The 18324-nt window shown below is 32.1% G+C and overlaps 1 protein-coding gene across 1 annotated transcript in view; it reads left to right on the top strand.

The window, feature by feature from the left end:
- Positions 1–18324, top strand: part of LOC108906206 (ras-related protein Rap-2a-like) — a 51783-nt gene that overhangs the window by 18020 nt on the left and 15439 nt on the right. The window contains exons 2-3 of the mRNA XM_023454036.1: positions 13065–13279; positions 16067–16158. Coding sequence (XP_023309804.1) covers positions 13065–13279; positions 16067–16158 — 307 coding nt within the window. The remainder of the gene's footprint in view (positions 1–13064; positions 13280–16066; positions 16159–18324) is intronic.

Below are 18324 nucleotides of genomic sequence, written 5' to 3'. Positions count from 1 at the left end.
AAGGCATAAATTAAGATCCTTTGCTAATGATAAATAAGACCTGACTCAAATTAGACATACACACTTCCAAGTAAAACTGAAGAGGTTTGGGGTTAGTTAGCCGGCAGGTCCGGAAGGTACTGGAGTCCCATACGGGAGGCAATCCAGCTATGAGTTGAGATTTCGGAAGATCTCTTTTAGCAATTCTTTTTTGTTATTTAATTATTCCTTTTTTTCAGATTCGTTCCTCACGGGCGAAATTGTTAGTGAATTCAACAAGGCCCTTATATGCGTCTTGACATAAAGTGAGCACAAGAAATCAAGGAACAACGTAATCATGACAAAACAAGTTAAATGTGAAACAAAGGAGTTGTTATTGCAATATCCGAGCAGTCACGACAATATATATATTTTAACATGTAATAAATAATGAGCAATCTTTGATAATAATTGTAACAATTTTACCTTAGAAAAATATATGCCCTTGAGCATAAAGCAATGGAAGCTAAACATAACACAGAATTATTATCATTGAACATCTATAACCATCACAATCATAAGATTACATAGAACAATTAACAACAAAGTACTTAGAGAGTACCTGCTAACTAATACCGGTTAAACACTTTTAATTTTTCACTACTTATATATTTTCACCGTGCACCGATCGTCTTACTACTCATCTCCACATTGTTCTAACTTCAACTGTTTAGGCTTCCTTCCAGAATACCCCACCTAAGCGTTTGTTTTTGTGCTTCCTTCTACCAACTGTCAATGTTACGTTTTCATTATTGTACAACACCCATGTAACAGGTGACGTCGAAGTTGATACGATAAGTATGGTTTTGCACAATACTTTATGCATCAGTAACAAATTTACAATTTCTAACTAAAAACGTTTGTTTTCTATCAAAATTACTTCTTGCGTGAATTTCAGCACACCCTTTTGTTGTTTAAAAACTTGGACAGGATTTTTAATGGTAAGCGGAATGCAAGTATTTTCAATAATCAAAATTGCAAAACTAAAAATTGATAATAATAATCAAAATTGTTAAAACTTATTCAAAGAGGGGTTGCTGTTAAAGAAATGGCCAAGATGTCTTCATAGCTTAAAAAAACATCTGAAAATCGCGTTTCATGTTTACTCTTCATTCAGTATTCCTGATTTTTGTTGCACCGTGTTTATTTTTGGAAGGGGGCTAAGTAAGTTTATGTAACTTCTACCAAAGACTAATTCAGCTACATAACAATTTCAGAATCCCCCTTGCCTACTACTCAAAGTATTGATCATGAAAACTCCACCACATTTGTTTAATAAATTATTAAGTTCAAAGTGTGATACCCGGAAGCACACTGTACATAAGCTCCAAATACACCCCAGTTTCTATAAACCAAACCCAAGTTTTCATAAAATTTTAACAAGGATTACAGTAGTTTACCCTGCAAGTTTATACATTGTTGCATATGTATTTAATTTGAAAGTCAACATTGGCAAGTTGGGATATTGTTAATCATCAAATATTGTCCTAGGGACTAGTTTGGTGCTTGGGTAAAATGATTTCTTGCGGATGGCAGGTAACTATTTAATTAAATATAAATGAATGACTGCTATGTAACATAGCTAGTTGCCATATTATTACATTATAAGATATTAGATGCTTAATTCATTTCATTGGGATCAAATCTCTAAAAAAGTATATCATATATATAATATTTCTCAGAAAGATCTTCTTGTTCTCGCGATAGTTCATAGTACGTTTGTATGCATATTTATATTTTTGTCTTGATTTTTTTGAAAATAATAATTCTAACATGGCCGTTTCACTGCTTTTAACAGTTCTGAAGAAGTTGCTGGAATGAATAATCCATCTCCACTTATTATTTTTGCAGGTTTTTTATAGATACAAAATATACGCTTTTAATCGGTACCTATACAGGGTGTTTAAACATGGGTCCGCAAAGTAACGGTTGCGGAGATATAGAATGTTTTATGTTTTTTAGCCCCTTTTTTTATTTTGCAAAAACGTTGTGTATTTTCTTATAATAGTTGGTTGATGTTTAGTTTTTCATTAAACATTTGGATGGGTATTGTAGGTGACAGGTTTCTAGGTCCTGTTGTTTTACCAAACCGATTAACAGGCGCTGCTTACCTCAACTTTCTGCAGAACACACTGTATGAGTTTTTGGAAGACATTACTTTGAATCAGAGGCAACAAATGTGGTTCCAGCATGATGGTGCTCCAGGTCATTTTTCCATGGCCGTTAGAGAGCATTTACACCAAACTTTTCCACATAGATGGGTAGGAAGGGCTGGACCTGTTTTATGGCCTCCAAGATCGCCTGATCTGAACCCTCTAGATTTCTTTGTTTGGGGATATTTGAAGACATTAGTGTTTGGTATTCCTGTAAATAGCCTGGAAGAGCTGCAGCTACGGATTAATCAAGTGTCAAGAAATCCAAACCAAGGAGGGTGTTTTCGAAAGAGTTCGAATATCGTTGAGACGAAGATGTCGTGCCTGCTTGGAAATGGATGGAGGGTACTTTGAACATCTTCTGTAACTTTGTTTTTTGTTTGTTAAAAGCTTCCTTTGTCGGTTTATTCCTAATAAAATAAAATGTTTGAAAAACGAATAGTGGTCCATATCTCCGCAACCGTTACTTTGCGGACCCATGTTTATTAAGATTTTTCTGCTTATTTTGGTTCATACCTTCTGAAATATTTTACACTCTTTTTTTTAACACCCTGTATATCAAGCTCATGTCATAGTTTTAAAAGCGTGTTTCCTGAAGTCAGAAAATCACACAGAACCAATGTCTGAACTAATTAAAAGCATGAGTGGTAGCGTTAGGCTCCTGGTTCGTTAACAGATTTCAACCCAAAATTATTCAAGAAACACGTACCTAAAATTATGATATGGACTTAACAAACACGCTCACAGCTTCAATCAATAAAAAAACAGCAGAAAATTAAATTTATGCGCGTCGAGTTTAACAAAATACAAAATTTGGAATTCCTTCAAAGACTGCCTATTTCGAGGCAGGTTATTTATGATCATTTTTCAAAATTATACAAAGTACAACATTATCTTTCGATTTTTAGGAATACTGTAGTAGTGTGTGTTGTAGGAAAACCTGCATTATGAGATTCTATTACAATGCTTTTTCTACTAGATACACAATACACAATCCCACAAAATTCAGTTATTTAGTTTATGGTAATAATATGCGTCAAAAGAAAACTCAGGCGAAATAATTAAAACTGTTTATTGAAGGAAATACACATATATAAGATTTCATGAGTTACATAACTCATAAATATATTTTTTGGACGTCACTGATTTAATCATCTGTAAGATGATTCAATAGTAAGATCAACGACTGTAATTTTCTAGGGACAAATGAAAGTGGTACATTACAAACCCTGTACACACGGTGATTGCACTTCTTCAAAAGACATTCAGGCTCGTTAGAAGCCAAGCTTTTACAGAAAAGGAAGCTGATGTTAATTACAGAGCCTTTTGAGGACGTTCTCAAATTAAAGACCACTTCACAGTTACTATTTTTTACTTGTTTACGTGGTTTCGCAGTTATAAAAGAACACTTAAAGTTGTATATCGTTTACCATTATTTTGAAAAATATTTTTCAAAGGATTTGCGTAAAATATTTAAACGCATTCCATAATTTTCGATCTTCAATCGTTTAGGGCAAAATAACAATGTACAAATTGGATACATGAACACAACATGTAGACATTTTTGGGTGTAGAATATTTTTTTTTCGCAACAGTAAAAACAAGTCCATATCAATTATACAGGCTGTTACAAATTCGCTTCTCACTACAAGGATCTCGAATACGGTAAGAGATACAAACTAGCTTAAATGGGGGCAAAGTTGCGTAATCAGGGGACCAACATTATGCCTCTAAAAAATCAAGGCTAACATGATTAGTTTTCGAAATATTTGAAAAAAACCGAAATTTTGGAAATCCGAAAAAAGAACACATTCTCATGTCCACTTTTTGCCCTCTATCGAACGGCATAATCAATCAGAACCATCATCAACTAATAGCGGGAAACAAATAAATATAAATTAAAATAATATCAAAAAATGTTATACCAAATTTAATTAGCGACCTACGTAGATAACTTTTGTTTTGGTAAATCACTGATTTGTAAAACGATTGCCAACAAATTTGGCAAATTAATAACATTTTAAATCCAAATAATTTCTGATAATTTTTTCCGATTTCTTACACAAAAAGGCACACAGAATCGAGATATTGAAAAATTGAGGCAAACCAATTGCTAATAAATTTGGTGTATGGGAATATATTTTAACTCTGAAAAATTTATCTAGGTGACTTAATGAAACTTCTTTATTTACAAAAAAGGCATTTTATCCACACAGAGAATAATTGGTTTATTCGAGTCAAGACCTACTTAATTTTTCACAAATAAAATTAGGTTACAGATTATTTTTTCACCAACCAGATTCATTCTCCAAAACGACAAATTTCTGCTTGAATCTAGAAAAAAATGAAACATAAAAATGTTTCCCCCTCATTTCAACTGCAATTATGGACATCTGTATAATCACGTTATCATTTGATAATTTTGACTGTAAACTGGATTAGGTCTATCCTGCATTCAGAGGACTAAATATGTATAATAGTGTCAATGATTGTGATTGTGCTTACTGATCTTCTAAGGCAATAACGTTTTTCTTTTCAATATGCAGCGTAAATTACCTGCAATATAATCGGTCACACCCTATATAAACAACGTTTTATATATAATTTCATTATTGGAAGGATTCTCATAGGGTACAAAGATCAACACGTCTTTGAAATTAAGTGAATAGTAATTTATTATAATCTAATTCAGTTACCCTGACTAACTCCGCAGAACCCCTATTTTTTACTACGTCTAATTTCATTAATTAGTGTAATTCTATAAACCCGAATTAATCCTTCACTAGCCACAAAACAAAGCAATGCAAACGACTGGCACTAACAGTGAAATTATGATCAATTTATCAGCAAGGAACCGATGCTGTCATCTACATTTTCTGGAACAAATCCTTGGTAGAACAATTAATGATTAATTAAGTCGTTCCAGTTGGATCGTTTGCTAGTGACAGATATTGGTAGCAGTTATTAATTAAATATTCGTAAATTGGTTTTAAAACGCAAATCACCGAGTCATCGTGTTCTTTATTTTTACTCTTCGTATTTGAAAAATAAATTCGTGTTTACGAAAAAATTAATGTTCAAGTGAATTGATATTAGTGGTAGGTATTATGGATTTGTTCTTTCATAATTGGGATTTTTGCTTTTTTGTTCATTCATCATCGACATTGTGAATGACCTGCATTCTCCATATCTTCTCTACATACTCTTCTATACATATTATAGCTTCGATGATTGTTTACAACTAAGTGTACAGTGGCTTAAATATATTACAAAAATAGTATGATAAAAACAAATTACGTCTGAACATAAGTAAGTGCAATATTGTCTCATACTAATAAATTGATAATGTTGAACATACTTACATCAGTGGTCATAGTTTAAACACATCTAGAACAGATCTAGGAACAACCTTTAATTCCTAACTTCTCTTTAAAGATCATATTCAAAATATCACAACATTATTATAAACACTATTATACTTTGACATATTTCAACAAAGTAAATAATGATCGAACAAAATACACGTGTCACAAGCACAAAGCTGCAGAACTATTGGTGCGAACGAATCGGAAATTGCCGTTCGATTTGTTTCGACTAATAGTTTTGCGGCACATGCTTGATCATTATTTACTGCACAGGAATAGTTAAAGTAAACGTAATATGTGGTTAATATGTGCAACTCTAGTAGAGATTTTTGTAATTTAAACACCCTCAAAACGTTGATACGACCTAAACTGGAATGTAGGTGTACTTTGCAGTCCATAATATGACATAGATATTATGCTTATAGTGTTGAAGCTATTCAAAGGAAATTTTCAAGTTTTAACTTTAAAATGGATTATCATTATCCTCCAATCCAATCCTTCCACAAATAAGAAGTGGATCTTATTTGTGGAAGGGCGAAATAGGCGGTGACTAGTAGACGCCTTCATTATAGCCATTTTTCTCTATCGCTCTCACGTAACGGCCGATGAACTATATTGGATTGGTTCATTGGAAAGACCGTAAAAAGACCTCTTCAAAAATGTAATATACAGGGTGATTCACAAACGGTGACCAAAAATAAAACTTTGTATTCTTTGGTAATTTTAAGGATTCTTTCTTATAAAGTTTTTATCTAGGATGCTCTCTTAAAAAGATATAGGATGTTAAACATAAAAAGATGTTTTTAATTTTTTTAAATAATTTAAAAACTGATAAGTGAAATACTTTGAGATTGGGCTCATATATTTATTTAAACATTGTCCAGGCCTCTTTTTAAAATTAAGTGCTCCAGTGGCGAAGATACAGGGTATCGGTGGCATATTTTTCTAAATAAAATAGTACGCTACTGCTTTACGGTAACAATCTTGATGTTTTCGGATTCGTCTTTCATTTTCTGCAGAAATTACTACTCTCTTATGTATTTCGAAAGGAGCCTAATTTTCGAGTGAAACTTAAAAGACGAACTGAAAACACCGGACCTCAATCCACCGGATTTCTTTTTGTGTGGTGCTGTCTCTCGTGATATACAGTAAAAAAATGTATACACCTGAGCAGTGAAGAAAGAATAAATAAAGGGTTTCATCAGATTCAAGCAACAATAAATTTCGAACAAATTACATTTTCGTTACCAAAATGATGTCGCGCCTGTGTTCGTGGAAATGTAGGTATTTTTGAGCATTTACTCAAACAAAATCATTAAAATGTTATTAATTTCGATTAAATAACCGATTGATTAGTGTTTGTCATGTCATTTACTTAAATGAGTAGTTTTCAGAGCGATATTTTAGGTGTTTAGATATATTTTATAAATGGACGAATCTACTTATATGTATTTACGTGACATTGTTTTATCAAAACTGTTACAGCTCTATTTTGTAAATGCATTTTAGAACATGAAATGCCGTGCAGTGCATTGTTCTGGAATATTTTATGATATGCCTATACATTTTGTTGTGTGACTATTGCATTAGTTGTAATATCAAATAACAAAGCACAGTTGCAATCTGTTAATGGATATATGACTACGTTTCCGGACAATATCTACTATAACTAAATCAAATTTAACGCTTTGAGCATGTACAACAAAATTCATCGCTATATAGGTAATATGGAGAAATATTTATTTGTCAATTTTCGTCATTAGCGATACAGTAACAACATATTTATATATGAAGAAATATTGATTTAAGAGAATCACCACTAGATCGACATGAGTTCAGTTGCCTCCTATAATAAATTCAATTATAATGGTACAGTGGGACTTATTTTAAATAGATAAGCTCTTCTAAATGAGGCATTTATTTTTTTTTTTGAAAATTGAGCTTACAAATTTCTTTTGTCAAGTGACATTTGAATTTGTTTTTAGTTCCTACTTATAGTAGTGATTTTTTTCATTCATTTTTTTCCTAAATAGAGTGTATAACAAATTTACCCTTTTTAAAGTTTAGTTCCAAATTAAGTAACATAAATTTTTAATTTTAATAGAAGAACTATTACGAATAACAAAAATTACAAATAGAGGCATGAACCATGAAGACATACAAAATTGTAGCCTTAATTTCTTTTAAATTTTCTCTACAAAATAAAACACATTAAGCTAATTTTATGATTAGCAATAAATATTTTTGAGATGATGCAGAATCTAATGGCATAGTCAGATTTTATATACAAAATCGCTAGCCAGTTTTCGTCAAATTTAACATTGAAATTAATAATAATAATAATGCAAATGAATTCAAGTGGCATGTAACGTTACAGAATTTTTAAAGAATACATTAGGAACGCCTCGAAATTTGAAACCGAGATGCCATACATAATTCTGTTTTGTATAGAATAATAGTCAGATTCCGCGAGAGAAAGTTAACAGTCATGAGTAGCCTGATTCCAGAGAGTATTTAAGCCGAACGGCAGTTTTCGAGATTTCGTTCAGCCACCCCAAAGCGCGATCAAACGTCGACTCCGAAATCGCGCAGTTGAGTAACTAAAGCAAAAATCTGGCTAGTGTGCCTACACGACTCGAAACCAATCATATTCATTGTCTTTCGATACCTTGCTTATTTAAAGGCAAACAAGTCCCAAAGATCTACTGAGTGTTTCACACGACAGGTACAACAAATTTGAAAAATTAAATACAGTTTTCCCGAATACGTTGAAGGAATACAAATTTTAAACATATTTGCATTGTATAGCACCTTTATTACTTGCGGCATAGCAATATACTGTAAACATTTGTAATAATAAACTTTTTTTCAGCTCAGAACATTGTTAAAAATCTATTGCGAGTTGGAGAACTGGATCAACACTCTAGTCAAACGAGCCACAGTGCAAAAAACTGCTCGTAAATCCTTTAAAATTATAATAGAACCAGTAGAGAGCGGGGCTCAGTAAAGCATGTTTACCAAACCAGTGTCATCTCCAGGATGTATCTAGTATTATAAGGCTCAATAAATCAAAGCGAGAATGATACATGTGCTGAAATGGAGAAAAATCGACCAACACGACGCGCTTTCCCCCAAGTATCCGTAGATAGTCCTGGCAATGCCCGTTTGTTACGAGAATTTTGTCATATACGACGGTCTTATCCAAAATAGAGTTATGGAAAAAATAACTTCTCGGCAATATTTGATCTTGGTTAGTAGTAAAATATTATGTGACAGGATGACTAGATTTTAATATTTACTTTTTCGTGTCAAAAATTGCAACCATTTATAGTTAAATATGATTATCGGAGACTTCGTCTAACCATGTACAAAACGTTTGGTGATGATTTAACTGTTCTATAAATTAAACTACCTCTGCAGCTGTTTTTGACAGAACGATGTTCTACCGTAAAACGCAGACACTACTGCGGTAATGTTTAGAATGAATTTATCTGCTGTCTGGAATAGCATATTAAACAAGGGAACCATATTTTTAAATAAAGGAAAGGAAATTACTTTAAAATATAATAAAGAGACGCACACACCCATCCTGATCTGTTACTATAAGCAACATGTTTAGGCTATTAGAATAGATGTATGTTTAAAAAATGTTTAACGATAATGGCATTACTGTGGAAAAGGAACAGAAATATATCAACATCAACCCCTATCATATTAAAAAATTTTTAAGGGCGCCAAATTTAAATATTTTAATTTTTGAGGTACCTTAAAGGAGGCTAGTAAAAAATTGCTACAACTTTTCATTTACCTAAGACTAAGGCATTAATTATTTAAAAAGATAGATAATAATTTTCAGTCTTTTACTAAAAATTATTCGACTTTATGGAAACCATATATTTAGCTGTTTTTTGAGATATATACATTTAAAGATTTCAATAGCAAACTACTTTTTAACTTATGCAATTTTGATTAAGTATGCTGCGAAAGGAATGAAATAAATACATCTTCTAGTAGTATAGTAATTTGGATAAAAATTATGTTGACCACAATGTTCTCTGATCGGAAAACTCTTAATTTCCATCTCTAGGGACCACATTAAATCCTAAATATTTAATTTTCAGCATGATTACCATTTACAAATAAATTATTTGCAACAATTCAACTTGAGATCAATAATATCTTCATAATATCTTCCTTGACTTGATGTGAACTCAAAAGGATTCAGATCGGAAGAATATGGTGGCCAACGCACGTCACTTCCTCTACCTATCCCATAATTTAGAACACGTGTGCATATCGTTAAGAACATTTGACAATGTAAAAAAAGTTGTTCCGAGGCATATTAACACAAATTAATTGTAAAACCACAATTACTTGAGATAAACTGGCAGATTGTATTTCCTTAATTATGTTATAGTCCATAAGCTACCTGCCCAAATTGATTGATATTTATTTTCTTCATATTAATAAAAAATGTAATTAGGTACCTATGTACTGAATTTTTTAAATCACGAGGTATGATAATTTTTAATAAGTCCTAATACTTTTTAAACTAATATGTCTTTGTGGTTGGTGAAATAAAGTTATACGCATTTTTTTACAGGAATAAGATAGTTAGAAAGTGGTATTTAAATTTGAAACTCATAAAGATTCTTTTATACAAAATTTTTATTAATTTTATTACTTTAGCACTCCGTATCTCTGTCAATATCAATATTTGAACTAACCCATTTTTGGCTAAATCTTAATATTTTAATGTCTACAACCTTTTCTTGCTTTTTGAGGATAAAATACCCCATATACAGGGTGTTCTTGAAATGCATATACCAGCAAGTCACTATAGATTCCTTTTATTAAAATAAAACTATGTATACAGTCCGTACGATATTTGTTGGGATATAATTCCAAGAAGAGCCCTGCGGCACTTTCGTGGAATTAACCGCATTCGAAACCAGAAGTAGAAAGACATTGGCGGCGTGAAGGACGTAACAGCTTGTGTTTCTTCATAAGTGTATCGTCCTGTGCATTTTCAGTGGAATTTTTTATTAAAATAAATCAATGGAGGTAAAAAATAAAAGAAATGTGAAGATAAGGTTTCGAAAATTTATCAGATTGGGGGCTGTAGTAGGTTGCTTAAATACATGTTTCTTTGTTTAAGTATTCCTCTTTTTTTGTATCTGCCTGTTTAAAATTGTATTATCTTATACTCTACTGTACTGTAAAAGAAATAAAAACACATTTTAATCCAAAAATCTACTTTATGTATATTTACCTTTGTATATATTTTAATATCCTGAAAATAACGCGGAAAATTCAAAGGCATCCCTTTGCCTCGGTAAATTGTTACAATAGTTCCGTTAATAGAATTTTATTGGCTTACTCTTTTCTTGGGATTTTATCTCAACAAATACTGTACGGGCTGTACCAATGTACCACTACATACAAAGGCAATGCATATACAGGGTGTCCCTGAAAAGGATGAACAACGCTTGACCACAGGTTCCTTGGATAAAAACAAGCCTATTTAGCCTAACTTACCTATATACAAAAGTGCACGCCTACTGAGATATAGCCTTCTAAATATAGAATAGATAACCTATTTTTTTCAAATAATTTGAAAACTGTTTTTCTTAGAAACTTAAAATTTGGTACACTTATTTTTTTATATAAGGGCAAGGTAAATATAGAATTTGGAGAGAATACATATACAGGATGTTCTATTTCTAGTGCCTGTGTGCCACTGACTATTCCGTAACATTTTTGTGTGTATGCCAATGACGACAGAATTTATATTTTTAAAAATAAGCACTATTTTAGAAGATTTATTTGCTCTTACAAAATTTAGATATCGTTTATGGATTTCGAGTAAAATTCGCATATTTTATACATTAAATGTAGACAAAAATTTATAACTGCAGCCTCAAAGCAGGGAATAATAATGAAAACACATCACATTAAAAAAAAATAACTACACTTTTTGGTATTATTATTATTATCATCAATCAATAAAATAAAAGTCAACACTAATATTTTAAATAAACAATATCAACTTATAATAATATTACAGTAAATGCTCAAAGTTACTTTCTTGTTCTTAAACGCAATCATTAGTTCTTCGAAAATTAGAAATTATCCAATAATTGTGCATTACCTCTCATAATATTAATTTCATGTTGTATTCTTTCCCATATTCGTTTTCTGTATTTACTGAAAATTTATTTTAAACTGGTGTCCTCAACGCTCCCCAAATGAAATAATTACATGGGTTTAGGTCCGGGGATCGAGCTGGCCATTTTAAAGGGGCATTATTTCCTCTACCTATCCACCTGTTAGACCTTTAATAACCTGTAATACCTACCTGTACCCTGTAATACCTATAACCTGTAATAACTGGTCTTTTAATACTCTATTAGAGGAACTTTTTGAAAGCCAACATCTGCCGCTAAACGACTTTTATTTATTTCGACCCTTTCCAAAATTTGTTCCTCCAGCTGAATAATTCCGGTCGTACATTATCCACGATTTCCAGGTTCTTCGATTAGGAAATCTTTCAGCATATGTTCGAACAGTAGCACAACAATTTTCTTCACAATAACCCAAAACTACTAACATATCAGTTTGTTCAGCAAAAGTATAAATGGCAATAAAAAACAAAGTAAGCTAAAATTAAATCACAGCTAGCTTGATACATAACCTTTTAATTATTGTTATGAATTTGTTTCTCTGTTATATATGGCACCTCGTACTAGAATGTTCTATTTATCTTAAACTGATTTTATATTATTTAATGTGTAAAAAATGCCAATTTTACTCGAAATCCATAAATGATATCAAAATTTTGTAAGAGGCAAAAAATCTTCTAAAATAGTGCTTATTTTTAAAAATATTAATTCTGTCGTCATTGGCGTACATACAAAAAAGTTACGGGATAGCCAGTGGCGCACCGGCACTAGAAAGAGTACATCCTGTATATGTATTCTCACCAAATTCTATATTTACATTGCCCTTATATAAAAAATATGAGTACCAAATTTGAAATTTCTAAGAAAAACAGTTTTCAAATTATTTGAAAAAAACTAGGTTATCTATTCTATATTTAGAAGGCTATATCTCAGTAGGCGTGCACTTTTGTATATAGGTAAGTTAGGCTAAATAGTCTTGTTTTCATCCAAGGAACCTGTGGTCAAGCGTTGTCCATCCTTTTCAGGGACACCCTGTATATGTAGTCTCTCTAGGTGAAACCTAAGTTCACCAGAAATACGGACATTTTTTGCTAGAAATACGGCGACCTTAATCTGTGTGTCCTATTCTTAACGAAACGCTCTACGGATTGAAGGATAATAAATCAATCACACCAGGCAGCAAAACAGCAGTCCATTCAAAAAATAATTAATTACTTTAGCCGAGAGGTACAACAACGTTGTAATTACATTTCTCACCTTCCAGTCTCTCCTTTCTTCCACACGATTTGCCCCATTTTTCTCCGCGACTTCTTTCAAATCCCCGCTGAACACGATTTTGTTTTCAGGGCGAGCAACGTCTCAGGTGAGCGATCCCCCTTCGAGGGTTCGTGTTGCGGCTCGGGCTATCACACCGTGGATTCGACACCGCTGGGATCCCCCGAGGAGATAGAGGTGCCCAAGTACAGGGTGGTGATGCTCGGCGACGCCGGCGTCGGCAAGACCGCTCTGGTGTCGCAATTCATGACGTCAGAGTACATGAATACCTATGACGCCAGTCTCGGTAAGGCCATTTACGGCGAAATTAGAACAATATAACTTCAATCCCCCTAACCCTACTAGCACCGACATTATTTTGTTACTTTCCTGACCGTTAAACCAATATCATTTTTTCCCTTTTCTAGGACATCGGTCAATAAAATAGTAATATATTTTTTGTAATTATCACGTACGTTTCGATCATGCAACCATCTTCAGATAATATTGTCAAAATGATTTATTAATAACTAAAAGTCACATTTAAAAAAAATACTTTTTTGAAAATATTATAAATATTAATAGGTAGTTTTTGTTTAAATAATAATTTCTTACATATTACTTAAATGTATTGATAAAGACACATTAACACACAATATATCCTACATATTTAAAAAAAAATCCAATTTAAAAACTTTTTAGTATTAAATCATTGTTGAATTGTTGAATATATTTAATACATCTTTCAATAGCGAGACAAGAATGAATTTTCAGTTCTATTATTATTGGGTTTCAACAACTATTGCAAGATTTTAAATAGTATTTTTTAATGGTAAATTTTCAGCTCCGTAAAAAGATAAAAAGATGAAAAAATGAATGGAAGAACGAAAAAATTATTAAGAATTTTCAATCCCCTGCGAGGGAAAATATCATAAGATGAAGTAATATCCCAAGTTGAATTCTATGATTCTTCGTACGCGGGAGCCAATTGCTCCATCTGTCGTGCGGACTCCCAACTGTGCCATTCAAATGACTACAGTAGGAAGCGACCTGCTAACTGCAGGTACTTGGTTGCACGACTGCCACCCACAGAGGGCGTAACACAATGTTTGACTTGTCAGTGCTGCGAGAAACAACTACTCCGAGAGCTATTTGCCCCTACCGGCATTGAATTATGCTAGCAACACCTAGTGTTTGTCGGTTGTCGCACCTATGACACACTGATGAGGAGTAATAAGTCCGAAACTGGTCTATGCCTGGTGGGTAAACTGATGACAAACGATCCTAGCTGTTGCACTAGGTGTTGCGAGTATAATTCAATGCCGGTAGGGGCAAATAGCTCTCGGAGTAGTTGTTTCTCGCAGCACTAACAAGTCAATCTATGATTCTTCAACTAGAAATACATAGTATTACATAGTAAATAAATAAAATAAAACGTGATTTCAACTTAAATGTAATTCTGATAGCGGACGTTTTTGGAAATAAATTTATGAGGTTTGTTCAGAAAAGAACCAAATTTTTTTAATTACGCTCTAATGGAAATATTTAGTGATATGTTGGCAGCATTGCGTTGCACCAGTGGGGTAGCAAAGGCTCTCTGGGCCCGTGCGCAAAGTATATAAGAGACTCCTCTCTTCCAGAAATTCCAAAAATAAAATAAATTAAAAATAATGTGTGTACTGTAATAACTTTATTTCGATGAAAATAAAAAACAATAAAAGTAAATAAAAACCACACAAATAATAGTAAAACGCCATTCTATCACAAACAAAAATAAAACACCCTATCACAGTGAATATCAAAAATCAAACTTTTAAAGACAAAAGCAAAAGTAAGACACGCAAAATAACCAAATGTTATGTTTGCGTTAGTCAGTTTAATATTTAGAACGAGAAAATACAGATTTGACCATGATTTGACATTCTATCAGTTGTGGCAATGGACCTTTTTAGTAGTGACGTCACATACGTCAAATAATAGGTAACCGATAGTGCACATTGTCAAGAATAATTTCTCAATATTTTCACTAGATCGATTTTCGACCTTATGTATTTTGGACATAAGTGTCAAAAAAATGACTTCTTTGTCATGACCTTAAATCAGGAGTCAGCAAGTAATTTTAGGTGGGGTCCAGAAACTTTTGAAAATTTTCAACGAGGTTTAAAAAAAAATCATATTTCTTACTAATTTTTTATTTTAATTAGGACACAAATTTAATCTGCTTACTAACCATTAAGAACTCATATCAGTCACACAATTGTAAAGTACTAAAAAAAATGATAAGGGTGGCACTCAAACGTAAAAAAATATTTTTGAAATATTCTATTTAAGTAATTTATACTTCCAGTATTTTACCTGCCACGGTCCGGACCTGGACCGCGGTCCGCCAGTTGCCGACCACTGCCTTAAATATTGCGATATTCTGGCAACATTAGAAATATTTAAGAAGTTCAAACGCCAAATGACAAACTAATACAATTATAGAATTTATATATTTAGATTTTAGAACAATATTTATAGTCATTAATAAATTCAAATTATATCAATGTTACTGAGCATTCGCATTAAAGATACAACGTCAAGAACAACAATATAAATAATTAGTAGAACTAAAAAATTCCAAGATTAAACAAAACAAGAGAAAATACGCTAATGATGACAGCGATGACATATCAACAATATCTCACCTGTGTGTGAGACTATTCTTTCCGAGCATGAACATTAGGAATAACACGGCTAATGTTAAATTTTTACTTTATTTAAATTTAGGAATATCCTTTTATATCGTTTTTTTGTACGTTTTAAGCACATTACTGTATTTATTTTACGAAGCACGTGTTGGTTGTTCTTAAATCCCCTAAATCCTTGTAAAAATAAATTAATTTGAAGTTGGTAATTTTTATAGTATCTATGTAAATAGTACACAACCATGACAATTTGTTACGGGTTGCCAAGATATGTGACGTTACACTAAAAGAGTCTATTCATCATTTCTCTAGGAAATTGAATAATCAAAGTTCAGTCAATAATTATTATGTGCGTTTTGTTTTATATTTTCTTATCCTGTTTTTTAAACGTTTAAATACACTTTTAGATGACGAGTTTGGAGAAAGAACAGTATCCGTATTACTGGATGGAGAAGAATCGGAAATGATTTTCATTGACCATCCTTCGTCAGAGATGTCGGTAAGTATGTTAAATAAAATCTCACACAGTTCTGCTGTAATATTTGTTATATTAATAACATTCTGTCAAAGACAAAGGGATGGTAACAGGTGTTAAAACGGATTAACTTCAATGTCACTTGTTGGATCTTATTTACTTACCTGCCTCAAAATTTAATTTCACAGAAACGAATTTTTTTTATTTAATTATATGTTTATCCTCTTTTTAACTCATTTGTCGGGTGTCTTGTAACTCTGGGGATTGACCGTCTTTTAGAACAAGGTAAAAAAAAGCTTCAAAGGAGTAATACCAGACCTTCGTAATAAAATTACTTAACTTTATACACAGGCTTTAATTTAACCATCATTTTGTATTTTTTATGGAACTAGGTATAAGTATGAGTGATATTTTAGGCTACATTTTTTAATACATTTCGAATTCTATATCTTTTGTGGGTGTATTTTGGAACGACAAATATAATTTCTTATGTAAAATTATTATATAAATAATTTCTTGTAAAAATTGTACATGGGCGAAACTACTTTGGTACATTTTTTGGTAAATTAAGCAAAACTTTTCAATATTGAAAAAAATCGGAACGCTAATCTCAATGGTTACTGTAATATAGCCAGTGGAAACAAAGCACAAACGAATATTATTTTATTAATTTTAATAACCAATATTTGATTACAAAATAGCGTTTTGATTGTTAGAGATTAAAGGTATGGTTCAAAAGTTCTATCGCCAAACTCCGCACACTTCGCGTTCTAATGAAAATATTGCGTATTGTGCTGTGCAGTTTTTCCGGGCGTCGCACAGTGGGAAATATTGGACAAAATTCTCGCCACTCGCCAATTTTCATCGTCTCGTGGTTTTTTTTTATTTAATAATCTCGTCGTAATCTGAATTTTCATATTCCGGTGAGGTTTTTTCGAAAAACCCGTTTTTTTATGCTTAGGGAGCGCCCCAACCTCAATGTCGAAAAAAATTTTTTAAATACTCGATATTCAGTTGTAGAAAAAAGTGTTTAAAAAGTATCTGCTATTAATAAAATTGATTATTATGAAACTTGATGTTTTTTCTTCAAAAACCTAACCTCAAAATATATCATCAAGTGTCATAATAATCAATTTTATTAATAGCAGATACTTTTTAAACATTTTTTTCTACAACTGATCATCGAGTATTTAAAAATTTTTTCTTCGACATTGAGGTTGGGGCGCTCCCTAAGCATTAAAAAAAAAGAAAGGGTTTTTCGAAAAAACCTCACCGGAATATGAAAATTCAGATTACCACGAGATTATTCAAAAAAATCACGACGAGACGATGAAAATTGGCGAGTGGCGAGAATTTTGTCCAATATTTCGATCAACTCATCACGCGTATTTACCTACATTTTTTTTATATACATCACTTTTCATCCATTTCCATAGTCCATAATCTAATGGAGTGAGGTCTGAAGACCTAGCTGGCCAATTGATGGGACTGGTCTCCAAAAGTTTGTCGCCACCTGACGACTGTAATGAGCACCATCATGTTGGAAAATCATACTGGTGATTTAACAATATTGGAAGTTCATTCCGCAAAAACTGTAAATAACTTGCCGCTGTTAAACATTCGGGTAATACAAAGTGCCCAATCAATTTATTGTAAATGTGTGGCATTTCAAATAAATTTCTCGCATACATCAATGCTAAATGTTAATTATTTGGTAGGAGCGTACTCGATAATTTATCTGCTTTGCACACGACGCAATTGACGTTAAAATTGCTGTATCTTAATAACCATTGAGATTTGAACACATATGCATTATTAACTTTTTTATTTAAAATGAACGATACTATTACATATCGAAGTATTGACTATTCCTCCTGAAACACCCGGTATAGTTTATAATAATTAGAAATTTAGTAATGACAGTATTGGTATAGTCCTTTCGAAGTCAGTTGTACATGCAAAAAAAACGTCTGGTAATAAAATTTAATGAGTTTCATAGGCGTCCCTAAAAAAAAATTTTGCTAAAGGTAAAAAATTATAATAATTTGTATATAATCTGTAGAAAATTTCTATTACCTATATGTTCATTTGGCCAACAACATATTTTAATTATCTATATCCTCAAACAATTTTATTATATTGGTGGTACATTTTGTTTTGTTCCGTTTCAAAAGGTCTCCAAAATGCCAT

The sequence above is a fragment of the Anoplophora glabripennis genome, unplaced genomic scaffold (genome assembly GCF_000390285.2).
Source record: "Anoplophora glabripennis isolate ALB-LARVAE unplaced genomic scaffold, Agla_2.0 scaffold203, whole genome shotgun sequence".
NCBI classification, from domain to species: Eukaryota; Metazoa; Arthropoda; class Insecta; order Coleoptera; family Cerambycidae; genus Anoplophora; species Anoplophora glabripennis.
Note: the sequence above shows the minus strand (reverse complement) of the source record. Positions and strands in the feature narration are given on the sequence as shown.